The sequence below is a fragment of the Jaculus jaculus genome, chromosome 2 (genome assembly GCF_020740685.1).
Source record: "Jaculus jaculus isolate mJacJac1 chromosome 2, mJacJac1.mat.Y.cur, whole genome shotgun sequence".
Lineage (NCBI taxonomy): Eukaryota > Metazoa > Chordata > Mammalia > Rodentia > Dipodidae > Jaculus > Jaculus jaculus.
In genome coordinates, this window is record NC_059103.1 from 53,136,509 (window position 1) to 53,163,512 (window position 27,004).

At 42.3% G+C, this 27,004-nt stretch overlaps 1 protein-coding gene across 1 annotated transcript in view; it reads left to right on the forward strand.

Annotated features, from left to right (window-relative positions):
• Slc35d2 (solute carrier family 35 member D2) overlaps positions 1 to 27,004 on the forward strand; it is a 97,803-nt gene that overhangs the window by 19,132 nt on the left and 51,667 nt on the right. Inside the window, exons 4-6 of the mRNA XM_004656521.2 lie at positions 5,205 to 5,291; positions 18,459 to 18,526; positions 25,581 to 25,652. Coding sequence (XP_004656578.2) covers positions 5,205 to 5,291; positions 18,459 to 18,526; positions 25,581 to 25,652 — 227 coding nt within the window. The remainder of the gene's footprint in view (positions 1 to 5,204; positions 5,292 to 18,458; positions 18,527 to 25,580; positions 25,653 to 27,004) is intronic.

The following is a 27,004-nucleotide window of genomic DNA, read 5'->3' on the forward strand; positions in this document are numbered from 1 at the left end:
AGGCAGGATATGTTTACGATCTGCTTCATGCTATATATATATTTTTTTGAGGCAGGGTCTTAATTTACCCCAGGCTGACTTGGAACTCATTCTGTAGCCCAGGTTGGCCTTAAATTCATGGCGATCTTCCCTCCTTAGCCTCCCGAGTGCTGAGGTTACAGGTGTGAGACATTACGTCTGGTTATTTGTGATGATGTATTTATTGACCGATTTTTGCTTTCAAGTACAAGAATAAACTTGGCTCAGCTTTCATAATGAACCCATTTGCCTGTCCTTCCAGTTCCCATTAATATTAATTTGTGGCTTGTTACTCTTTTTTATCTGGGCTGGTGATGGCCAGAAGACAACAGTGACAAATAATACAGGATTTTTCTGTTTTGATTTTGCTTTATGTGTAGAGGGAAATCTTTAAAACTTCAAGTAATAGAAGTTGCATTTGCTAACTGAATTTGTGTGTGTGTGTGTGTGTGTGTGTGTGTGTGTGTGTGTTACTAGAGAGAGAACCTGGGGCCTAAGCATGTACTCAATACCAAGGTACACCCCTGGCCTTTGTCAGTAATTATCTAGTTATGAATCCAAGGAAGCCTGTCCTTTACATAAACATTACTGGTTAAAGGTTTTGCTAAGAAGTAATTCTTCACAACGTTATTATGGGGGGGGGGGGCGGAAATTGTAACAAGAGAAAGATGTTTCCTTTTCTTTTCTTTTCTTTCTTTTTTTGTTTTGAGGTAGAGTTCCACTCTAGTTCAAGCTGACATGGATTTCACTACGTAGTCTCAGGGTAGCCTTGAACGCATGATGATCCTCCTAACTCTGCCTCCTGAGTGCTGGAATCAAAGGTGTGTGCACCACACCTGGCTGAAAGATATGTTTTCTTACACCCCAAAATACTTTCTAAATGTTTTAATGCAAAAGTATGTAGAAATGAATACTTAAGGTCAGTGACTATATGATCTTGTGTTCTTGGTTATTCCCAAGTCAGTAATCCTTCATTATTTTTTTAACCCATGCTTATATGCAGTGAAGTAAAAGCCTTTCTGATTTGTAAATGATTGTGGAAAGAGACTAATCAGACCTAATTTTGAAAATCTGAATTATACTCATTTTAAAATAGGTACTAGTCCATTTAAGAACTGTGGGAATAAACTATAAGAAGAAAATTTGGGAATGAACTCTGGGAAAGAACTATGGGAAACTTTCTTATGAATCTTACAAATAACTTCTGTGAGTATATTTCTGTGAAATGCCTTATTTTCTTTTTTTAAAATAAAATATTTTTATTTACTTATTTGAGAGAAAAAACAGAGAGAAAGAATGAGAGGGAGAGAGATAGAGAGAGAACGGGCACACCATGGCCTCCAGACACTGCAAACAAACTCTAGACGCATGCACTACCTTGTGCATTTGGCCAAGGTGGGTCTTGAGGAATCGAGCCTGGGTCCTTTGGCTTTGCAGGCAAATGCCTTAAGTGCTAAGCCATCCCTCCAGCCCCAATTTTCTAAATTAATGGCTTGTAACTTGCCCTGAAGTTAATCTCACAACCATGCCATCCACCCATTGAAAGCAATGTGACTGGCTAGGTTTCCTGTGCCTTGGTATACCTTTGGCTTGTACAGTACAGATGGCCAACATTGACAAGCAATGATCTTAAGCTATGCTCATTGCCCAACTTTCTTGGTGGCCGGGTTAGACTTGTGGCCCAGAACAAGTGTGCATGCGTGAGAAACGCTAGCCACAGTGTTGAAGACAACATAGTCAGTAGTGAATGGCCCACAGAACTGCTCAGAGCCATTGAAGATGACAGGGCTTAGTGTGATTGCGTTTGTGAGTGGAGTGGGTGTGAGTTCTGGGTCAGCAGAGTCCATCATGCGTGGCCCCTACACCCCTTCCTTTAGCAAACATTTGAGGATTACCCAAAGTCACAAGTTCCTTGCCCTCTGTCCATACATTGTTTGGCTTGCTCATGTATTACTATTTTTTGGCTATTCAATAAAAACCCCAATGAGCGCCTGTGATCACAGTCTACAGGCTCCGAACAGGAGATCAGCAGCGATGTTCAGCAGAAGCAGCAGGTTCAGCCTTGTTTAAACCACTCCAAGGGTTAGTTTTCTTTCTCTTCTCCCAGGCTGTGCTGGCTCACTTCTGAGTTACTTTCCTATCCTTCAGGCTCTGCTCCTCAAAGCAACTTTTGCATTCTTGGATAAATGACGCCAGGGTTACTTTCTATAATTTCAGGGTTGGGCAAAGAATTACAAAGCTATGTAAAAACCTAGCCTCATTCAGGCTGAGCCCAAGTTACGTAAATGTATCAGAAATATTTGCAAATTCATTAGGATTTACATTTAGGATGACAACCTGGGTGAAGCAGTTCTTAAATGCTAATATGATGAGAATGAGTAGGTTCCAAAATTTGCACAGGAAGATGTGGCTAAAAGTTTTGTTTTCCAGTTTCAAAATGCTAATATGGAGGGCTGGGGAGTTGGTTCAGTGGATGAAGCACTTGCCATGCAAGCCTGAGTACCTGAGTTCTGATCCCCAGAGCCCACATGAAGCGGGGCATTGTGGTGTAATCCTAGCACTCCTGTGGCGACAAAGAAGGTAGAGGCGAGAGCATCCTCCAAAGGGTGAGGAGCAGCTAGCCCGGAACGTTATAGAAGAGAGCAGCAGAGATCCTGCCTCAGACAGGGCTGTAGGTGAGGATCCCCACACCATGCACCGGTGCCTGTTCTCACACAGATACACAAACATCCTATGCCCCCCTCAGTAATAGGGAATATTTCTAGAATACCTAGCATATTCTAGACTTATAAAACTTAACTGAGATGTTTATTTTATTGGCTTGATTACAGAAAAAAAAATCCATTTTACAACAATTTCTTTTCCTTCTTTTCTTTCTTTTTTTTTGAGGTAGGGTCTCACTGGAGCCCATGATGATCTGGAATTCTGGAATTCACTGTATAATCTCAGGGTGGCCTCGAACTCACAGCAGTCCTTCTACTTCTGCTGCCTGAATCGTGGAATTAAAGCCATGTACCACCATGCCAGGCTCTCTGTTTTCTTAATTTGTCTTTTGTGTTATCAAAATGTTGGATTTTTTTTTTTTTGAGGCAAGCTCCACAAACTGCCTGCCTTTTTTTTTTTTTTTTTTTAATGCGAGAGTGTGTGTGAGAGAGAATTGGTGTGTCAGGGCCTCCAGCCATTGCAATCGAACTCCTGATGTGTGTGCCCCCTTGTGTTCATGTGCAACCTTATACACTTGTGTCACTGTGTGCCTGGTTTATGAGGGACCTGGAGAGTCAAATATGAGTCCTTATGCTTTTTAGGCGAGCACCTTAACTGTTAAGCCATCTCACTAGCCCAAAATGTTGGAATTTAAAAAAATATTTATTTATTTATTTGTAAGAAGAGAGAAATAGAGAGAAGAGATACACACACACACACACACACACACACACACACACACACACACAAATATTAGTACCAGGGCCTCCAGCTGTGACAAACGAATTCTAGATGCTTGTGCCACTCTGCATCTGGCTTTAAGTGGGCACTGGGAAATCAAACATGGTTCATTAAGCTTTGCAGGCAAGAATCTTAACCATTGAGTTATCTCTCCAGCCCAAATGTTGGAATTTTTTTAAAAAGTATGTTTTTACTTTTCTTTCTTTTTTAAAAATTTTTTCGAGGTAGGGTCTTACTCTAGCCCAGACTGACTAGGAATTCAGTATGGAGTCTCAGTGTGGCCTCGAACTCATGGCAATCCTCCTATCTCTGCCTCCCAAGTGCTGGGATCAAAGGCGTGTGCCACCACGCCCGGCTCTACTTTTCTTTCTTAAAGGTACTTTTAAAAAAAAATTATTTTATTTATTTATTTATTTGAGAGCAACAGACAGGGAGAGAAAAAAGGGAGATAGAGAGAATGGGCACACCAGGGCCTCCAGCCACTGCAGACGAACTCCAGACGCGTGCGCCCCCTTGTGCATCTGGCTAACGTGGGTCCTGGGGAATCGAGCCTCGAACCGGGGTCCTTAGGCTAAGCCGTCTCTTCAGCCCCTTAAAGATACTTTTAATAGATGAGTTTCATGACATTGTTCACGTGTATACTTTGATCATGTTCAGCCCCAATAACCTGCTATATTGTTCTTTGTTTCAAAAAGTCTTCTTCCACCTTCATCTGCTTAAAAGGGTGTTTATTTTAAATTTCTTCCATCCTCACTGGCCCTTTACGGGAGAAGCTGATAGACCACAGTCTTGAAATAAGACAAGTGTGGTCCAAGGTCAACATGGAGCCACATCAGCGCTGGCCATGTTGGTCATTCAGTGACAGTTCCTTTTCTGCCTCTGTCACCTTTTGTAGAGTCTCCTAAGATAATGTGCATATGTATTTTTTAAAAAATATTTTAATTTTCAAGCAGAGAGATACAGAGAGGGAGAGAGAAATAAAGAGAGGAAGGAAGGTATGGCCACTTCAGGGCCTCTAGAACTCCATATGTATGCACCCCTTTGTACATCTGGCTTTTGTGTGGGTACTGGGGAATCGAACCCAGGTCCTTAGTTTTTTTTTTTTTTTTTGAGGTAGGGTCCCACGCTAGTCCAGGCTTATGTGGAATTCACTATGTTGTCTCAGGGTGGCCTTGAACTCATGGCAATACTCCTACCTCTGCCTCTCGAGTGCTGGGAATAAAGGTGTGAATCACCATGCCTAGCTTGTCCTTAGGTTTTGTAGTCAAGCATCTTAACCACTGAGATATCCCTCTAGCCCATGTGTGAGTATATTTGATGATAAATTTTTACAGTTTTGATGGAACTCTTAAAGTGGCAAGGAAAACATTTTAGCATTTCATGAAATTAAAAAAATATTTTATTTTTATTTATATATTTGAGAGAGACACAGAGAGAGAGGGAGGGAGAGATAATGGACATGCCAAGGCCTCCAGTGGCTGCAAATAAACTCTAGGCACATGCCCCACCTTGTGCATCTGGCTTATGTGGGTCTTGGGGAATTGAACCTGGATCCGTTGGCATTGTAGGCAAGTGCCTTAACCACTAAGCTATCTCTCCAGCCCATCATGAAATTTTTTTTCTGAACCTGGAAAATGCAAATGTTTGGCTTTCTTTTTTATGAATGTGTTCTTCTGATTATGTCACTGCACCTCAATCAAGCTTTCCAGATATTTTGCTGAAATTTCTTTTCTTTTCTTCAGATGGCAGCCACAGTAATGATACTGTATGTGTCCAAGCTAAATAAAATAATTCACTTCCCCGATTTTGACAAGAAAATTCCTATAAAGGTATGTGATGAAAGTTGTGACAGAATACGTGAAATAAACAGAATATAAAATTGAATTTAAATATAAAATAGATTTTAAAATTGATCTGGGAGTAGAGGTCTGTTCTATACACATAGTACTTCCGGCTTACACTGGGCATAAAGTTCTTTATTTTTTAAATTTTTTTTCAAATGGAATCTCACTGTGTAACCCAGGTTAACCTCAAATTTAAAATCCTTCTGCCTCAGCCTATCCAGTGCTATGATAGAAAGCTCTTAAAATTTTTTTTTAAGGACTGGAGAAATGGCTTAGTGGTTAAGGTGCTTGCCTGCAAAGCCAAAGGACCATGGTTTGATCCCTAGGACCCATGTAAGCCAGATGCACAAGATGGCACATGCATACAGAGTTCATTTGCAATGGCTGGAGGTCCTGGTATACCTATTCTCTCTCTCTCTCTCTGCCTCTATCTCTCTCAAATAAATAAATAAACATTAAACAATTAAAATAAGCCAGGCGTGGTGGCACATGCCTTTAATCCCAGCACTCGGGAGGCAGAGATAGGAGAGTCATTGTGAATTTGAGGCCACTCTGAGACTACACAGTGAATTCCAGGTCAGCCTGAGCTAGAGTGAGACCCTACCTCAAAAAACTAAAATAAATAAATAAAATAAAATAAATATCATTCATTTGTCCATTTACATAATGAAATAAATGTTTGTACTTAACAACTAATACAAAATCCTGTGTCTTCTGAAATGCCTAAACTCTAAACCAGTATTTGTGAAAGTTTGGCTAAGGGCCATCTCTGTTCAATTATTCAGTTTGGTCACTACACCTTGGAAATGGAAGCAGCCCTAGTAAATAAATTAGTACCAATAAAACTATTTAAAGCTGGGTGTGGTGGCACACACCTTTAATCCTAACACTCTCGAAGCAGAGCTGGAGGATTTCTGTGAGCTCAAGTTCGCCCTGAGACTATATAGTGAATTCTAGGTCAGCCTGTGCTAGAGTGAGACTCTACCTTGAAAAACCAAAACAAACAAACAAAAAAACCCAAAATTGATTTTTTTATTTTTATTTATTTAATTTATTTTTGTTTTTTTGAGGTAGGGTTTCACTTTGGCCCAGGCTGACCTGGAATTTACTATGTAGACTCAGGGTGGCCTCGAACTCTTGGCAATCCTCCTACCTCTGCCTCCCGAGTGCTGGGATTTAAAGGCGTGCGCCACCATGCCCGGCTCATTATTTTTATTTTTATTTTATTTTTTTGGTTTTTCGAGGTAGGGTCTCACTCTGGTCCAGGCTAACCTGGAATTCACTATGTAGCCTCAGGGTGGCCTCGAACTCTCAGCTACCGCTGCCTCCCAAGTGCCCCAAACTTTATTTATATGAACAAGATAAGAGATGGGCCAGAATTAGCTCTGGCCCTAGTTTGCTAATGTCAGTTTTCATTTGTAGTTGGAACTGGTAAGAGCTGTGTGTGAGAACGTGAGCTGAGGTATGTAGAAGTGAGCACAGCCGTGGGGCCGTATGATCCGCAGTTTCTGCCCGGGAATATGAGATGAAAGCCATTTTTACTGAAGAGCCGCGCAGAGCACGACATGAGGCCAGACATTTACTCCCAGAGCAGTCCTGTGTGACAGTTGGCATTCAATGATGGCATTTGGATTTAGGTTTAATTGAAGAGTCAGTTCCTGAGTGCAAGGTTCTCACATGGCTTGTGCACTGACGTGTCCTTGGCGCTTGGAAAAGGTCCAGCGTCCCTAGCACTGGACTGTTTACCAGACCGATTGAGCAATGCTCGTAGCACCTAGAATCAGGAAATCCACAGAGAGAAAAAGATTGAAGAATGTGAACACTCCAGAAAAGCTTGCTTATTGCCCTGCTTATACTTATGACTTAGTGTCATATTCAAGACATTTTAAGAATTTAAAAGATAAAATTCAACCTAAGCATAGAGAAAAAAAACAGCATCATGCCTGAATGTGTAGTTGAAATCATGCCCTTGTAAACAGTTACTTGGGGCATGAAGTGGAGTCATCCAGTCATCCTTATCAACTGTTCTGTTATTACAACAATAACTTTTTGTTTGCATTGCAGGCAATTAATCCCAAAGACTTGACTAGTTCTAGTCAAGATCTGCCGCTGAACCACCTCCAGCCCAGTCAGAACATTCTCATTTTTTTTGTAATTGTTCTCAACTTATATGTATGTGCCCTTAAATTCTGTAGAGTAGTTTTGCCTGGTCCTAAGCTTTATAGCAACTGAATCCATCTCCATATATTCTTTGTATCTTACTTTTTTCACTTACTACTGTGATGGCTAGATTTTATCCATGTTGCGTTTAGCTCCATTCTTTTATTTGTGCTGTTTGCAAAGGCTCCCGTTTATTTTTCTGTTGTTCATAGTTATTTGGGTTATCTCCAGTTTAGGGGCTGAAGAAATTAAAAGTACTTCTCTGCACACAGTTGTGGTGGGGTCTTGGTACACATGTGATCTTATCATGAAATACCACAGGCCTGGTAGCTTGAACCAGGGCTTCTTACACTTTTTCTACTTGTGACCTCTTTCTGCCTGAGCTATTTTTTTTTTTTTTTTGAGGTAGGGTCTCACTCTAGCCCATGCTGACCTGGAATTCACTATGGAGTCTCAGGGTGGCCTTGAACTCATGGCAATCTTCCTACCTCTGCCTCCTGAGTGCTGGTATTAAAGGCGTGCACCACCACGCTCGGCTTGCCGGCGCTATTTTTAAGCAACCCTAGGTATATAAAATAGGTAACATAAATCAAACATTTACTGATAATAAGTCATAAAAATTATTTTAAAATATTTCTTTGGTACATACATAATTTTCACATTTTTTTTAATTATTTATTTATTTGAGAGCGACAGACACAGAGAGAAAGACAGATAGAGGGAGAGAGAGAGAATGGGCGCGCCAGGGCTTCCAGCCTCTGCAAACGAACTCCAGACGCGTGCGCCCCCTTGTGCATCTGGCTAACATGGGACCTGGGGAACCGAGCCTCGAACCAGGGTCCTTAGGCTTCACAGGCAAGTGCTTAACCGCTACGCCATCTCTCCAGCCCAATTTTCACATGTTTTTTTAAATTTTTTTTTAAATTTATTTATTTGAGAGTGACAGACATAGAGAGAAAGACAGATAGAGGGAGAGAGAGAGAATGGGCGCGCCAGGGCTTCCAGCCTCTGCAAACGAACTCCAGACACATGCCCCCCCTTGTGCATCTGGCTAATGTGGGACCTGGGGAACCGAGCCTCGAATTGGGGTCCTTAGGCTTCACAGGCAAGCGCTTAACCACTACGCCATCTCTCCAGTCCAATTTTCACATTTTTAAAGATGAGGAAAAGTATACATATTAGTGAGGTGGATGTGCACGTTTATTTTCAGTGTAAAGAATGAAGTTTTGGCTAATATTTTGTGTTGTAGAGCTCAGCATCTATAGTGGTTTTCAGAGTCGCTGTATATTTTGATTTTATTATCATCAACACTAAGAATATTGCTTGTATAAGTACATAATACAAAACAACAGAAGAAGTTTGGGGTCATTTTAGAAATAGCTGGAAAATAAGTCTGAATCCTAAGCCAATAGTTATGTAATGATTCTTTTGTGAAACCCAAGTCAGTAACTCAAACAGTAATTTTTAAACTCAAATACTTGAACACAATGCAGTCCAACCATAGTTTGATACTTACTGCTCAGCACAGACAACAGCCAAACACTATGTTTTTGTAATCAAACTATTATAATTTTTTTTGACATGGTTTGGTATGGGGGTATGTGGTTCATGTCTGTGTATATGTAGATGTGCTTTCAGGCCCATGGAAGCCAGAGGAGGGCAATGGGTGTCCTTCCTCTGTCTCTCATCCGAATATTTTCTCTCTGGGCTGGGAGCTGTGGTTTTCTTTTTCTTTTTTTTTTTTTTTTTTTAAATTTTTATTAACATTTTCCATGATTATAAAATATATCCCATGGTAATTCCCTCCCTCCCCACCCCCACACTTTCCCGTTTGAAATTCCATTCTCAATCATATTACCTCCCCATTACAATCATTGTAATTACATATATACAATATCAACCTATTAAGTATCCTCTTCCCTTCCTTTCTCCACCCTTTATGTCTCCTTTTCAACTTACTGGCCTCTGCTACTAAGTATTTTCATTCTCACACAGAAGCCCAGTCATCTGTAGCTAGGATCCCCATATGAGGGAGAACATGTGGCGCTTGGCTTTCTGGGCCTGGGTTACCTGACTTAGTATAATACTTTCCAGGTCCATCCATTTTTCTGCAAATTTCATAACTTCATTTTTCTTTACCGCTGAGTAGAACTCCATTGTATAAATGTACCACATCTTCATTATCCACTCATCTGTTGAGGGACATCTAGGCTGGTTCCATTTCCCAGCTATTATAAATTGAGCAGCAATAAACATGGTTGAGCATGTACTTCTAAGGAAATGAGATGAGTCCTTTGGATATATGCCTAGGAGTGCTATAGCTGGGTCATATGGTAGATCAATCTCTAGCTGCTTTAGGAACCTCCACACTGTTTTCCACAATGGCTGGACCAGATTGCATTCCCACCAGCAGTGCAGAAGGGTTCCTTTTTTTCCACATCCCCGCCAACATTTATGATCATTTGTTTTCATGATGGTGGCCAATCTGACAGGAGTGAGATGGAATCTCAATGTAGTTTTAATCTGCATTTCCCTGATGACTAGTGACGTAGAACATTTTTTTAGGTGTGGTTTTCTTGAGCGCCAGGGATTCTCTGGTCTCTGAGGTTACAGACAAAGATGGCTGCACCTGGCTGTTTATGTGGATCCTGGGGAATTGAACTCAGATCCTCCTGCTTGGAGCCACTGCTCTTACCGCTGTGCCATCTCCCCAGCTTCCATTCTGTGTTTTTTTTCCCAAAATTATTTTTAATCATTTATTTTCAAGTAGAGAAAGAGAGAGAGAGAGAGAGAGAGAATGAATGGGCAAGCCAGGACCTCTAGCAGCTGTGAGTGAACACCAGCTGCACATGCCAGTTTGTGTATCTGGTTTTATGTGGGTACTGTGGAATTGAACCTGCTGTTAGGCTTTGCAGGCAAGCACCTTAACCACTGAGCAATCTCTCCAGCCCCTCACCCCCACAATTTCTCTTTTCTTTTCTTTCTTTTTTTTTTTTTTAGTTTCTCTCGGTATGCTCTCACTCTAGTCCAGGCTGACCTGGAATTCACTTTGTAGTCTCAGGATGGCCTTGAACTCATGGTGATCCTCCTACCTCTGCCTTCCCATTGCTGGGATTAAGGGCATATGCTACCATGCCCAGCTTTTCCCGTTCTGTTTTTCTGAGAACCGAAAACTTTGTGTGTACGGTAAAAACATCAAGTTCATCATATACGATAGTCTGGAATCGGAGCCACAGTATCTTGGGCAGTATTTGTTGATGTTGTGTGATGTGAGGTTGCATGCAGCATAAAGCGCACACGTTGTGCTCTTAGAACCAAGGTTGCAGTGAAGTTATGTGACACAGCTTGAGCAAACAATGCCAGCGACACCATCAATTCCTTAGGTATTTTATTTTGAATTAATTTTTGGTTATTGTGTGTTCACAAACCATTTATTGTTGTTAACTTTTTACAGCCCTCCACATTCAGTAACATAACCCCATAAGGGCTTTGTGACCCACAGTTTAAGAAGCTGTAGCTTAAATGACAGAAATATATTTTCTTACCTGGTAGTCCAAGATGAAGGGGCCAGGCAGTGTTGGTTTCTTATGAGGCCTCTCTTCGTAGCTTGCAGATGGCCATCTTCCATCTGTGTCTTTAGGTGGCTTTCCTGAGTGTGTGCGGTTGTGTGTGTAAATGATAAAATGATTATTGACCTTTACCTTCTGAAGAAGAATGCCTATTCACCTCTCTTCATTTGTGAGCAATTACAAAACTGGGTGTGATGGCTCAAGCTTATAGTCCCATCACGTGTGGGAGATTGTTTGCCATGAGTTGGAGGCCAACCTACACTACAGAGTGAGATCCTGCCTCAAACACACAACGAAGCAATTGCAAATGAGGACCCTTCGTATATGCCTTCTTTGGGCAGCAAAGCCTGCCACACCGCAGTCTTTCGGCCTCATGAGGAGATCACTTCTGCTGCTGGGTGAGCCCTTGATCCACTCGGGATGCAGGCCTCCGGCAAAGCCTCTTGCCTATTGGCGCATCTCTTCAATTTGCATCAGTCAGATTCAGATTCAGATAAAGTTTCTGCCCGTGGAGTCGTTTTTGCTCTGCTAGCTTTCTGAGAATTAAGAATTGCAGGCTGGAGAGATGGCTTAGTGGTTAAGGTGCTTGCCTGAGCAGTGTAAGGATCCAGGTTTGATTCCCCAGTGCCCATGTAAGCCTGATGCACAAGGTGGTACATGTGTCTGGAGTTCCTTTGCAGTGGCCAGAGGTCCTGGTGTGCCCACTGTCTGTCTCTTCCTCTCTTCCCCCCAAAAACAAATAAATAAATCAAAAAATATTTTTTAAAGAAATTAAAAAAAGAGGAATGCTGCAATTAACAAGACACTCAAAATTTCTCTAGGTTTCTGGGTATTGCCTGCCAGCATCTGCAAGCCCTCCCCTTCCCACCCACTCCCCGTCAGTCAACACAGTTTCCAACCACAGGTTCTTCCAGCTTGGCCTTGTCAACTCTTTCCTCTTTCCCTTCTGCCACTTTTCCTTTTTAATATCTTATTTTTATTTCTTTATTTGACAGAGAAAGAGGGAGGGAGAGAGAGAGAGAGAAAGAGAGAGAGAGAGAGAGAGAGAGAGAGAGAGAGAGAGAGAGAGAGAGAGAGAGAATGGGTGGGCCAGGGCCTCCAGCCACTGCAAACAAACTCAGGCAGATGCATGCACTTCCTTGTATAGCTGGCTAAAATGAGCCCTGGATAATCAAACCAGGGTCCTTTGGCTTTGCAAGCAAATGCCTTAACTGCTAAGCCATCTCTCCATCCCTTTCCCTTGTTTTTTAGTGTAGGGGTTTGTGAACACGTGTGTGCATGTGTTTGTGTGTATGTGTGTTGGTATATGTGTGGGGACATATGTGTACATGTGTGTAGAGGCCAGAAGTTGACTTCATGTGCTTTCCACAATTACTGTGCACTTTATTTACTGAGGCAGGGTCTCTCAGTGACCCTGGAGCTCACTGATTCAGCTAGTCAGGCCAACCAGCCTCCACAAGGATCCTCCTGACCCCACCTGCCTGGTCCTGGGCTTGCAGGTGCATGCGACCAGGCCAGCTTTTCACCTGGGTGCTGCGGATCTGAACTATGGTCCCCACACTTGCATAACAAGCGCTTTAACAACTGAGTCATCTCCCCTGCCCTTTTGGGGATTGCTTGAACATACAGACATTCAAATCATGTGCATAAAATTACAGTCCCATTCCAACATCCTAACATTTATTTCTTTTTCATTTTATTTTATTTTTAAATTTTTTTTAAACATGAGCTTTTTTTAAGATACTTTTTGTTCATTTTTTATTTATTTATTTGAGAGCAACAGACACAGAGAGAAAGACAGATAGAGGGAGAGAGAGAGAATGAGCGCGTCAGGGCTTCCAGCCACTGCAAACGAACTTCAGACGCATGTGTCCCCTTGTGCATCTGGCTAACGTGGGACCTGGGGAACCGAGCCTCGAACCGGGGTCCATAGGCTTCACAGGCAAGCGCTTAACTGCTAAGCCGTCTCTCCAGCCCTATTTTTAAATTTTTATTAGCATTTTCCATGATTATAAAAAAAAAATCTCATGGTAATTCCTTCCCTCCCCACTTTCCCCTTTGAAATTCCATTCTCCATCATACTACCTCCCCATCACAACTAACATTTATTTCTGTTACTTCCTTTAATGTGAAACATAGGATAGAAATGGAAATACTGGGTGTCTTTGGTCTCAGGGAAAGCTTCTCATACTTCACTATGAAACAGGGCTTCTGGAGGTGACTTTGTTTTTTGAGAGAGAGAGAAGGAGGGAAGGAGGGAGGGAGGAAGGGAGGGAGGGAGGGAGGGAGGGAGAGAGGGAGAGAGGGAGAGAGGGGGAGAGAGAGAGAGAGAGAGAGAGAGAGAGAGAGAGAGAGAGAGAGAGAGAGAGAGAGAGAGAGAGAGAGAGAGAGAAGGAAAAAGGCAGACACACAGAGAGAATGGGCGCCAGGGCCTTTCAGCCTCTGTGAAGGAACTCCAGACGTGTGCGCCCCCTTGTGCACATGTGCCACATTGCAAGCTTGCGTCACTTTCGCGTCTGGCTCTAAGTGGGACCTGGAGATTCCAGCACTCTTTTTATCCCCCCCCCCCCAATAATGGAGCTTGAATTCAGGGTCTTGCACATTCTAGGCAAGCACATTAACACTGAGTTATTTCCTTAGCCCCACAAGTTTGGACTGTGTTAAATTAAGCTTGACTCAAAGCTCGCTTTATACGTGTCACGGTCAGCTTCATGCCGCTGGTATGAACTTCCAACCAGCACAGTTTATGGAAGGAATGGCATTTATTGAAGCTTACAGATCTAGGGGAAGTTCCGTAATGGGGGAAGAAGCTGGCCCAGTTTCCCAGGAACACACACATAGAGAAAAGCAACCACCACCAACACCAGCAAGCACTCTCCAGGAACCCCAGGCAGAACTCAAGCTCTCTGCATATCTTTGGCTGGACTTCAGATCCACCCCCCAGTAACACACACTTTAGGGCTGGACCCCAAGGTCCGCCCAGTGACACCTCCTCTAGCCAGGCAGCTGGATATCCAAATTATAGCTTGAGTAGAACCCCTGGATCTATTGGTGGGACATCCATTCTAACTACCACAATACATATATTAAATTTGTCCTAAATATTTCTCCGTACTCAGTGAACTGTAGCATAACTTGACATATGAACACACTTGTCCATTCTTGCTGAGTGTCAGCCACTAACAAGTGGCCCACTGTCCAAACCATGTTCAAATGAATCTAGAGCCGTAGCCAAAACCTCACCTGTGCTCACTTGTGGTTTCTGCAGGAAGCTTCCCATGGAGCAGGGAGAAGTATTCTAAACCAGCTTTGCTCAATTGCTGCTACTTGATTCAGAATTGAAATAAAACTCAGTAAGATCTGAAAAAGTACTTTTCTTGTAATTTTGTAGTAGTAGTTGTTTATTTTTGATGCCTTTATTGTGCCAGTCTAGCTTCTGGATGTTCCTAGCTCCACTTCTCATTGGCACAGTGCATCTGGATCACAGATGCATGCTTCTCTGGCTTTAGTGAGTGCCAGGGTGTTGAACTTAGGCTGGCAGGCTTGCAAGCAAGTATCTAAGTGCTGAGCCATCTCCCCAGCCCAATTTTGTCTTTCAGCATCTCAAAGCATCTGAATTTTACCTTTGCCTTCAAAAGGGTAGAATTCTAGCATGGTGAACTTTGAAGATAGAATTCTGCTGTTTTTCCAGCTGCTGTTGTTTTTAGCTTCTGGTTTTTTTTTTTTTTTTTCTGTACTTTTGGCTAGGTTTTGGTCCTCTTTGTCTTTCTAGTTCTTTCATGTTTTTGTTTTATGTATTTATTTGCAAGGGGGAGGGAGGGAGAAAGAGAGAGAGAGAGCGGGAGGGAGGGAGGGAGGGAGGGAGAAAGAGAGAGAGAGAGGGAGGGAGGGAGAATGGGTGCTCCAGGGCATCTAGCTAGTGCAAATGAACTCCAGATGCATATTCCACTTTGTGCATCCAGCTTTATGAAGATACTGGTGAATTGAACCTGGGTTATTAGGCTTTGCAGGCACGTGCCTTAACCTCTGAGCCATTTCTCCAGCCTTCATATTTTTTTAATGGTAATAGACATATCACCACTTATTTGAAATTTTAATTAATTTGTGTGTGCATGCGTGCGAATGTGTGTATGAACAGGCATGTGTGCCCCTGCATATGTGTGGAGGTCAGATGACTTAGAGAGGGGTCTGAGCGTCTCCTTCTTTGAGACAGGGTCTCTTGCTATTGCAAACACACTGCCAGACTGCAAATGAATGCCAACTAGCTGTCCAGGACCTTCAGATTCTCCTGGCTCCACTTTATAAGGTCATAAGCACCTTGGGATCACAGATACTTGCATCTGTTTGCATCTACCTTTACACAGGTGCTGGGGAATTGAACCTGGGCTGGCAGGCTTTGCAAACAAGCACCATTAACCACTGAGTCATCTCTCCAGTCCCTCTTCATTTTATTTTTTTCTTTTTATTTGTTGATTTAATTTATTTGAAAGAGAGACAGAGAGAGAGAGGAGATAGACAGAGAGAATGAGCTCACCAGGGCCTCTAGCCACTGCAAACAAACTCCAGATGCATGCAACTCCTTGTGCATCTGGCTTATGTGGGTACTGGGGAATTGAACCTGGGTCCTTTGGCTTTGCAGGCAAGTGCCTTAACCACTAAGCAATCTCTCCAGCCCTATTTTGTTTTCATTTAGAGATAGGGAGAGAGAAAATTGGCATGCCAGGGCCTCAGCCACTGTAATCAAATTCCAGATGCTTGTGCCACCTAGTGGGCATGTGCAATCTTGCACTTGCCTCACCTTTGTGCGTTTGCCTTATGTGGGATCTGGAGAGTCAAACATGGGTACTTAGGCTTCACAACTAAGCCATCTCTCCAGCCTTCATTTATTTAAAATGTATGTTATTGTTTATTTATTTTCAAGCAAAGAAAGACACAGAGAGATACAGAGAGAGTGGGTGCTCCAGGGTCTCCAGCCATTGCAAACAAACTCCAGATGCATACACCACTTTGTGCATCTAGCTTTACATGGACACTGGGTAATTGAACCCAGGTTGTTAGGCTTTGCAGGCAAGCACCTTAGCCACTAATCCATCTTTCCAGCCCCCTCCTTCATTTTTTATGGTTTTATATTATTTGTGATATATTTAAAATGATCTCACAGTGCAAAGACTCTCATCTGCTGTTACCAGAAACTAGAAATCTGTTCTTCCCTACCACTGTTTTTATTTTGAATTATATATTCATATAGACACATGACCCTTTTGATATTGAGGCTCATCAACAATACAGTCATGCCATGAGCTATTATTGCTGAGTCATTTCTGGCTGTTCACTCAGATGTTAACTAGTAAAAGACAATGTGAGCTGGGTGTGGTGGCGCACGCCTTTAATCCCAGCACTTGGGAGGCAAAGGTAGGAGGATCACCATGAGTTCAAGGCCACCCTGAGACTCCATAGTGAATTCTAGGTAAGCCTGGACTAGAGTGAGACTCTACATTGAAAAAAGTCTGATAATGATTCTTTATTACCTCTGTGTAGGTGACACTTGGTGTTTCAAGGCAGTCTTATCTGAACTGCATACTTAGTATCATTTTAATGGAAAAAAAAAGTTGGACTCACCTTGATAGCTATGAATGATTATATCAGTTTAAAAGTTCTAATGTGTCATTTGATTTTATGAAAGAATGGTATTGTGGGAAACTAGTCCATATATTTTTTTTTTTGTGTTTTTGTTTTGTTTTGTTTTTCGAGGTAGGGTCTCACTCTATCCCTGGCTGACCTGGAATTCACCATGGAGTCTCAGGGTGGCCTTGAACTCACAGTGATCCTCCTACCTCTGCCTCCCGAGTGCTGGGATTAAAGGCATGTGCCACCACGCCCAGCTTTTTTTTGTGTTTTTTTTTTAGTATATTTGGAGCCATATTTCTCTTAACAATTAGGAAATAATTAATAGCTTAGAGCTGTGTCAACCTGTGCAAGTACAGCTGTCACATTGTTTGACTTACTAGATAATTGGTCATTGTAAGCCTTTAAAACAAATATAGTGACCCCACAAATAATGTGGCTGTTGAAAACAACATTTTTTTTTTTTTTAAATTTATTTGAGAGCGACAGACAGAGAGAAAGACAGGTAGAGGGAGAGAGAGAGAATGGGTGCGCCAGGGCTTCCAGCCTCTGCAAACGAACTCCAGACGCGTGCACCCCCTTGTGCATCTGGCTAACGTGGGACCTGGGGAACTGAGCCTCGAACTGGGGTCCTTAGGCTTCACAGGCAAGCGCTTAACCGCTAAGCCATTTCTCCAGCCCGAAAACAACTTTTTTTTTTTAATTCATTTATTTATTTATTTGAGAGCGACAGACAGAGAGAAAGACAGGTAGAGGGAGAGAGAGAGAATGGGCGAGCCAGGGCTTCCAGCCTCTGCAAACGAACTCCAGATGCGTGTGCCCACTTGTGCATCTGGCTAACGTGGGACCTGGGGAACTGAGCCTCGAACCGGGGTCCTTAGGCTTCACAGGCAAGCGCTTAACCGCTAAGCCATCTCTCCAGCCCCCGAAAACAACTTTTTGAGAGGATCATCAACCTTGAGACGTTCCAAGGAGATAGGCATCTTTGCCTTAGTCTGGAAAAAGAGTGCATATACACATGGGTGAAGCTTGTATGTCTTCTCACTGGCCCCACAAGCTCATGCTTGGACTTTGAGCACCTGTCTTATCTCACCAACTCAACTGTGGGTCCCACACAAGGGATACCCTGTTTAGTTCTTCTAGGAGGGTAAGGGCAAGAGTTCAGTTTCAGTTTTGTGTATGTATATGTATATGTATATGTATATGTATATGTATATGTATATGTATATGTATATGTATATGTATATGTATGTATATGTGTGATGTGCTTTTATGTGTGTGTGTGTTCGTTCATGTATGTATGTGAGTGTGGTGGGTGTCCTCCCCTATCACTTTCCCCCTTAGTTTGAGATAGAATTTTTCACTGAACCTGAACGTATTGATCCAGCTAGACTAGCTAACCAGCAAGCCCTGGGATTCTCCTGTTCCCACTTCCCAGAACTGAGATTTTAACTGTGTCCCACTGTACCCAGCTTTTATGTGGGTGCTGGGGATCCATACTCAGATCCTCTTGTTTCCCTGACAAACACTTTATTCACTGAGCCATCTCCTCAGCCCTAGGATTTCAGTTCTTCACAATGTCTCTACCACCTCTACACCAAGAAAATGGATGTCACTGTTTAACTGTTCTGATCTCATGGAGGAGCTTTATGTTTTAGGTTCTGGAAGATTCACAGTCACTGTAGGTAAAGAGACTCAAATGATTTGTGTACTAATGGGGTGTGGACATCACCACATTTGTAGGTGAAGGGAAATACCTTAGTGGAGTTCTAATCACTTTCTTACTTCTTTTTTGAAGCTGTTTCCTCTGCCTCTTCTCTACGTTGGGAACCACATAAGTGGATTATCAAGTACAAGAAAATTAAGGTACACCGTGGGGAGGGGATTCCTCATTTACCTGCTTCCACTGTTTCAAAGAACCAGTTTGATTTTCTAAAGTGTTTGAACTTCATATAGAAAATAATAATACTTAGGGTGGGAAGATAGCTCAGTGGTTAAAGGCACTTGCTTGCAAGCCTGCTGACCCAAGTTTGACCTTCATCACACAAGTAAAGTCATCTGCAAAATTGTGCATGCGTCTATGATCCCAGTGTGTCTATGGCAATGGGAGTGGTAGCCAAGAGAATCTGAAGCTTGCAAGCAGTAGTAGCAGAACAGTGAGGTCCTGTCTCAAAGGAGGTGGAAGGAGAGGAGAAAACCCCAAAGTTGTCCCCTGTTCTCCACATGTGCTCCGTGGCATGCACACCTCCATACACACAGAAACATACAGACACACATATGCAGATACACAAATGAAGAATTAATAGAAATATTTGTGAAAAGAAAATAGTATTGTTTGATAATTTGAGTCAGTGAAATATAGCTTTGGGTTTAATTTGAAATGCTTTTAGGAATGCTTACAGGCTTATACTTTTTCTTGTACTTATGCCTCAACATAGAATGAAATTTGTGGATATTATGTAGAGAAAGTTTGATTTATCAGTGCGGATTTGTTTATATGAATATGGTTATGTGTAACTTATTGTTTCATCACAGTTTCATAAAAGCAGGAACATTCTGTCAGACTTGGTTATAGATCATGTTTGATGTAAGGAAAAATAAATTATAGACATTAGCTTCAAGAGTGGAATACATATGTATGAAATTTGCATCTGCATCTATTTCAGCATTTGTTTTTTATTTTTTTATTTTTATTTTACTTTTTGGTTTTTCGAGGTAGGGTGTCACTCTAGCCCAGGCTGACCTGGAATTCACTATGGAGTCTCAGGGTGGCCTTGAACTCATGGCAATCCTCCTACCTCTGCCTCGAGTGCTGGGATTAAAGGCATGCACCACCATGCCTGGCTTTGTTTTTTATTTTTAAAGAGACCGAGAGAGAGAGAGAGAGAGAGAGAGAGAGAGAGAGAGAGAGAGAGAGAGAGAAAGAGAGAGGGGGGGGAGGGAGGGAGGGAGGGAGAGGGAGAGGGGGAGAGGGGGGAGATAGAGAGAGAGAGAGAGAGAGAGAGAGAGAGGTCCTCAGCCTCTGCAACCGAATTCCAGATGCTTGCACCACCTAGTGGGCATGTGTGATCTTGAGCTTGTCTCACCTTTGTGCCTCTGGCTTATGTGAGATCTTGAGAGTCGAACATGGGTCTTTAGGTTTTTGTAGGCAAGCTCCTTAACCACTAAGCCATCTCTCCAGCCCTCAGATTTTTTTTTTTATTGAATAACTTTATTAAAAGCCATTGTAAGCCACATATGGTGGTACACACCTTTATTCCCAGCACTTGGGAGGCAGAGGTAGGAGGATCGCTGTGAGCTCAAGGCCAGCCTGAAACTCCATAGTAAAGTCCAGGTCAGCATGGGCTAGAGGGAGACCCTACCTTGAAAAATGAAAAAAAAAAAAGGTCTCTGTAAAAGAGCTGGAGAGATAGCTTAGTGGTTAAGGCACTTGTTTGTGAAGCCTAAGGACCCAAGTTTGATTCCCCAGGACCCATGTAAGGCAGATACACAAGGTGGAACATGAGTCTGAGGTTTGTTTGCAGTGGCTGGAGGCCCTGGCACTCCCATTCTCTTTTAAATAAATAAGTAAATAAATAATTTTTTAAAAAGTTACTATAAAAATGAAAATGTGGAAAGACCAAGCCATCCTATGAATCAGAAAATGTTGTGGGTAATGTATAGCCTAGTGAATGAAGATCTGTGAGAAATGAGATGACAAATGTCAGAGAGACTATGGTGAGAGTGGAAAAGCCAGAAAAAAGCTATACAGAAATGAGAAATGTTTTTGTTAAGTCTGATATCCTCCACTCTTTTTGAAGGACAGGTTGTCATGAAACCAGAATTTTATGTATTAGTTTTGTGTGTGTATATGTGTTGTGTTTAGTGTGTGGTGTGTGCATGGGTGTGCAGATGTGTGTGTGTATGTGGAGGCCAGAGGAGAACGTTGCATGTCTACCACTGATACATATTGTTTCCTTGAAACAGTCTCTCCTGAATCCAGAGCTTCCTGTTTCCATTCAGACTGGCTGACCAGAAAACCCTAGCCATCCTCAGGTTTCAGCTCCCCACAGGACTGAGGTTACAGATGCGCATGGCCATGCTTAGCTTTTTATGTGTGTGTTGGGGTATCACCCTCAGACCTCTCAGGCCTGCTGACTTGCTTTTGATTCTTCTTCTTGTGCATGTGCATGTCGAGTTTGCACATGGGTATGTGTTTATAGGCGTGTGGGCACATGTGTGTGTAGGTGCATGTGGAGACCAGAGGTCAACATCGGGTGTCTTCCTTGTTCTCTCTCTGCCTCGCTTACTGAGATAGGAGGCACTCGTGGAACCCAGGACTCAGTGATTTCCCTGCTCAAGCTACCTCGCTTGAATTGGGGCTCTGCCTGACTCTTCCGCCTGAGTGCTGGAATGACAGGTGTGCACCACCCTGGTTGCCCAGCATTTACATGGGTGCTGGCGATCTAAACTGAGGTCCTTACACTTGTGTGCAAACACTTTATCTATGAACCATTTCCCCAACCCCAATCTTGCTTTTTTTTCCCCTTATATATATATATATTTTTTAAATATTTTTTTGTTCATTTTTTATTTATTTATCTGAGAGTGACAGACACAGGGAGAAAGACAGATAGAGGGCGAGAGAGAGAATGGGCGCGCCAGGGCTTCCAGCCTCTGCAAACGAACTCCAGATGCGTGCGCCCCCTTGTGCATCTGGCTAACATTTCCCTTATATTTTTATATGTACATACTGGCCATTCATATATCTTCTTTTAAGTTAATTAATTTATTTATTGGTTTTTCAAGGTAGGGTCTCACTCTAGCCCAGGCTGACCTGGAATTCACTCTGTAGTTCCAGGCTAGCCTTGAACTCACAACAGTCTGCCTACCTCTGTCTCCTGAGTACTGTGATTAAAGGCATATGCCACCACACCCGGCTTCTTTTTTTCTTTTTCTTTTTTTTCAGCTTTCTTTTTAAAATATTTTATTTTTATTTATTTATTTGAGGGAGAAAGAAAATATATAGAGAGAGGCAGAGAGAGGGAGGGAGAGAGATTGGGCATGCCAGGGCCTCCTACTGCTGCAAAGGAACTCCAGATGCATGTGCCACCTTGTGTATCTGGCTTACATGGCTCCTGGGGAATTGAACTGAGGTCCAATGGCTTTGCAGGAGCATGCCTAAACCACTACGCCATCTCTCCAGCCCCCTTTTTTGTTTTTGTTTTTGTTTTTTTAGATAGTTTTATTTATTTGTAAGGAGAGAAAGAGAATGAGAATGATGGGTGCTCTAGGCCAATTGGTACTCTAAATGAACTCCAGATACACACACTACTTTGTGTATCTGGCTTTACGTGGGTACTGGGGAACCCAATCTAGATTGTCAGACTTTGCAAGTAAGTACCTTTAACCAAACCCAGGCCTCAGGCTTTGTAAAATCTTGTCCTATTCTGTAGATTTTCTTTATTTCTCTTTTGAAGGTAAAGTATTTAGGAATCAATTTAATACCCTTTTAAGACCTTTATATTGAAATTGGCATAACATTATAAAGGAAAATTAAAGACTTAAATAGACAAGGTAAACTATATTTGTGGACTGCAAAAAAATCTCTTGACCTAATATGATCCTGTTCAACCTGCTAGGAAGATATTTGGTTCTCTTTTTATTCCTTAACAGTGTACTTTGACACAACAAAGTTTTAGGAAAAAAAAACCTTTTAAACTTTATTTTTTAAAATGTTTTATTTATTTGCATGGAGAGAGAGAGAAAGAGAGAGAGGTGGGGGGAAAGAATGGGTGTGTCAGGGCCTCTTGCCACTGCAAAGAAACTCCAGATACATGCATCAGTTTGTGCAGCTGGCTTACATGGGTACAGAATAATCAAACTCAGGTCGTTAGGCTTTGCAGGCAAGGGCCTTAGCCACTGAGCCATCTCTCCATCCCAGAAACCTTTTTAATTGACAATTTTTATACATGCAACTAGTGTATTTTTTTAAATTTTTTTTTTGGTTCATCTTTTATTTATTTATTTGAGAGCGACAGACATAGAGAGAAAGACAGATAGAGGGAGAGAGAGAGAATGGGCGCGCCAGGGCTTCCAGCCACTGCAAACGAACTCCAGATGCGTGCGCCCCCTTGTGCATCTGGCTAACGTGGGACCTGGGGAACCGAGCCTCGAACCGGGGTCCTTAGGCTTCACAGGCAAGCGCTTAACCGCTAAGCCATCTCTCCAGCCCGCAACTAGTGTATTTTTGACCACAAACCCCTCCAGTTACCTTCTTTTGTCTCCACCCTTTCCCTCTTCTACTGAACTCCTTAGCTCCAAGTAGTCCCTCTTCTATTATTTTTATTTAAAAAAGTTTAAAATTCTTTTTCATTTCTGACACTTTCATGCATGCATAAATACATTTTGTTTTTCCTGTTTACTCTCTGCTATCCCTTTCCCTCTTCCACTAACATCCTTCTTTGTCCTCGTAAAGCACTATCTTACTTTCATGTATTTTGTTTTAAACCCATTGAATTAGAGTTGCTTGCATGCTCATGGGTGGAATGGGTGATTTACTAGTGGCTGCATGACTCATGAACCTGAATGGTCTCCCAGCAAATCATTAGCTGCCACCAGCTACTCTGGGAGGCCTGGGGTCTCAGGACTCTTCCCCCATCAAAGGTGAAACGCTGACAGGCTTAATCTTGTGCTGAAAGCCACAGCTGCCATGAGTTCATGAGTGTAACGACCATGTCTATCCAGAAGATGGCATTTCCCAGCCCGCCTCTCAATCCTCCTGCTCTTACATTCTTTCTGGAAGGTTTTCTGAGTCTTAGAGAGCTGGTTTAGATGTTCTGTTTGAGGCCGAGCACATAGCAGGCACCTGTTGTTGGCAATTTTGTCAGCTAGGCATCTGTGTATTAACTCCTGCCCATTGTTGTCAGAAACTCCTGGGATACTAAGAAACGGTTCAATCAGAAACTGTAGTAGGGGCCAGAGAGGTGGCTTAGTGGTTAAAGCACACTTAAGGTTCTTGCTTGCAAAGACTAATGACTCCAGTTCAATTCCTCAGTACCTACGTAAAGCCAGATACACAAGGTGGCTCATGCATCTGGAGTTCATTTGCAGTGGCTGGAGGTCTTGGTGTGCTCATTCTCTCTGTTCTCTTCTCTCTATCTCTCTCTGCTTGCAAATAAATGAAAATAATAAAGAAACTATAGTATGAAACTTTTGTGATAGCAAGAAACTGTGTAGTCAGAAACTTGTGTGATTTAGAGGAAGAGTGAAGTTTCCAAGTTTTATTAAGTAGTAATTTCGATAAAATACATACAATATAAAACTTGCCATTGGAACTATTTTAAGTGTAAAATCTATTAAATTATATATGTTCACAGCTGGGTACAATGGCACAAGCCTGCTAGTATATGAGAGGTTTAGGCAGAAGTTCAAGGCCAGTCTGTGCTACATAATGAGCTTAAGGCCAGCCTGGGCTACAGAGTGAGACCCTAACACTGCAGACAGATAGATAAATTGACGCATGTCTGTGTGCACCATCTCCACGTTACATTTCAGGAACTTTCTCATCATCCATCTAGATCCTTTATGTATTTTGAATTAATTTTTAAATACGGTGTGAATAGGAGTTTGACTTCAGTCTTTTGCATGGCAACATTTGTTGAAAAGACTATTCTTTTCTCTATGGAATTATTTCAGTACCTTTACTGAAAATCATTTGACGGATCTGGGGATGGTGATGCACACCTGTAATCCCAGCATTTGAAGAGCAGAGGCAGGAGGATTACAAGTTCTAGACAACCCTGAGCTACATGGTGAGACCTTATCCCAACAAAACAAAACAAAAAAGGAAAGTGACTTAGTTGATCATAATTGTAAAGACTTGTTTTTGGACTCTGTTCTAATCCAGTGATTATGATCCTGTCATTCAGTCAGCATGAGCTAGTTTTGATATTGCTGTCTATAAATTTTGAAATCAGGAAGTGTGAGGACATTGACTTTCTTATTCTTAAAGATTTTTTTTTTCTCCCTGAGTCTCTTGAATTTCCATGTTAATTTTAGAATCAACATGCCAGTTTCTGCAAAGAAAAAGAAAAAGAAATGGCAGTTAAAATTTGGATGAAATTTATGTTGAATCAGTATGTGGAAGTGGTATGAAAGTATTTATCTAGCTATCCATTTATTTATTTATTTATTCATTCAATCATTTTGCATCTGTGTGCTGACTGTGCTGTGGTATGTGTATACATGTGTGTGCGCACGTGTGTGTGTGTGTGCGTGCAGATGTGCACACCCCATATACAGGCAAAGACTAGAGGAGACATCATGTATTTCCTCCTTTTTACTTTTCTGTTTTTGTTTCTTTGACATAGTCTCTCACTGACTCCAGAGCTACCATTTTATGTCAGGCTGGCTGACCAGTGGAGCCCTAGTGATCTCTGGTATCTGTTCTCCACAGGACTGGGATTACAGAAGTGTGTGGCTATGCCCAGCTGTTTACAGGGGTGAATCAGGCCTCCTCAGACCCTCATACTTGGTGCCAAGTGCTTTGACCTACCAAGCCATCTCCCCAGCCTCTAAAATTATTTAATCTTGATTTTTTATTACTTGACATGATTTGTTAAAGGTATACATGATAATTAAGGTTAATTCCTTATATTTACTTTGGAAAATAAGTGGACTTAATTAAAATGTAAATTAAATAAGATTTAAAATATAAGATAGGCCTGGTGTGATGGCACATGCCTTTAATCTCAGCAGAGGTAGGAGGATCACCATGAATTCAAGGTCATGCTGAGACTACATAGTGAATTCCAGGTCAGCCTGGGCTAGACTGAGACCCTACCTCAAAACACCAAAATAATAATAATAATAAGGCATGTTTAAAACAAGAATAATAATCACAGGGTGTCTGATGTTTCTCTTGAATCTCTCCTGACAGCTTGCCAATGTTCACTGTGCTCAGGAAATTCACCATTCCACTTACCTTACTTCTGGAAGCCATCATACTCGGGTGAGTTTTGTTCCTTCATTTCTGTGGTGTGTTCCCCCTCCTTTGAATTATTTATTTATTTTTGCATGTGTGTGGTACATGTATAAATACTGATATGTGCCCCCCCCCCCATGTGCTTACCCGTGGTATCCTGCTGGTTCATCCGTGGCAGGGGAAGTGTAACTAAGATGTCCCCCTCTATCACGCAGATGCCTGCGTTTTCCCTTGCGACAGAGTTTCTTACAGATTTAGGAGCTTGCTGTTCATGAACCCCAGCAATTCACTGGTCTCTACACTCCACAGTGCTGGGGTTACAGGCGTGTGTGACCATGCCCAGCTGTTTGTGTGAGGTCTGGAGATTGCACCTCAGCCTCCCCCATGCTTGTGCAGGAAGGGCAGTGAACCGCTGAGTCATCTGTCCAGCTCCAGGGACGTCTCATCATCTAGTCCTCTCTCCCGTGAGCTTGTTTGAGTTGCTTCAACTTAATGACAAATCGTTTATCCACTTAAAAGTAGTCATCTGGGAGGGTGGCTGGAGAGATGGCTTAGTGGTTAAGGCACTTGTCTGTGAAGCCAAAGGACCCAGGTTCGATTCCCCAGTACCCACGTAAGCCAGATGCACAAGGGGGCATATGCGTCTGGAGTTTGTTTGCAGTGGGTAGAGGCCCTGGCACGCCCATTCTCTATCTCCTCTCTATCACTATCTTTCTCTCTCTCTCTCTGTTTGCAAATGAAATAGATAAAAAAAAAGTAGTCATCTAGTGATGACTAGAAACTCACCAGAATGTTGAGAAGCGACAGTGGAGTGTTCAGCACAAAATGAGACATCTCTATCACACCCTCCAAGGCTCAAGGACCATTGAGAAAGAGGTGGTGGAAAGAATGTAAAAGCCAAAGAAAGGGAAGGGGTGCTTACAATATTGGCTTCAAGATACAAAGTAGCCTTGGTAGTCATGACCTCACTGTGGCTGAGGCTACCTGCACAAGACCTGCATAATACGAGGGAAAAATGATGACATCAAAGTAGAAGGGAGACTAGTTGGAAAGAAGAAAGAACTCAGTGGAAGGGCTATTTGGGTGAAGGAAATAGGCGGGTGGTGGGAGGGGATTATGATCATGATATATTGTTAAATATAAACAATATGGAAGCTGCCAATAAAGTTCTTAAAAAGTAGTTATCTGGGGCTGGAGAGATGGCTTGGAAGGTAAGAGTGCTTCCTGTATGAGCATGAGGGCCTGAGAGGTCTGTTTGGTTTCCCAGCACACATGTAAAACAGCTAGGCATAGCCATGCATGCCTATAACCCCAGTCATGCAGCGGGGGTGAAGGCCAGAGAATCATTGAGGTTTGTAAGAACAACTTGCTCTAGAATC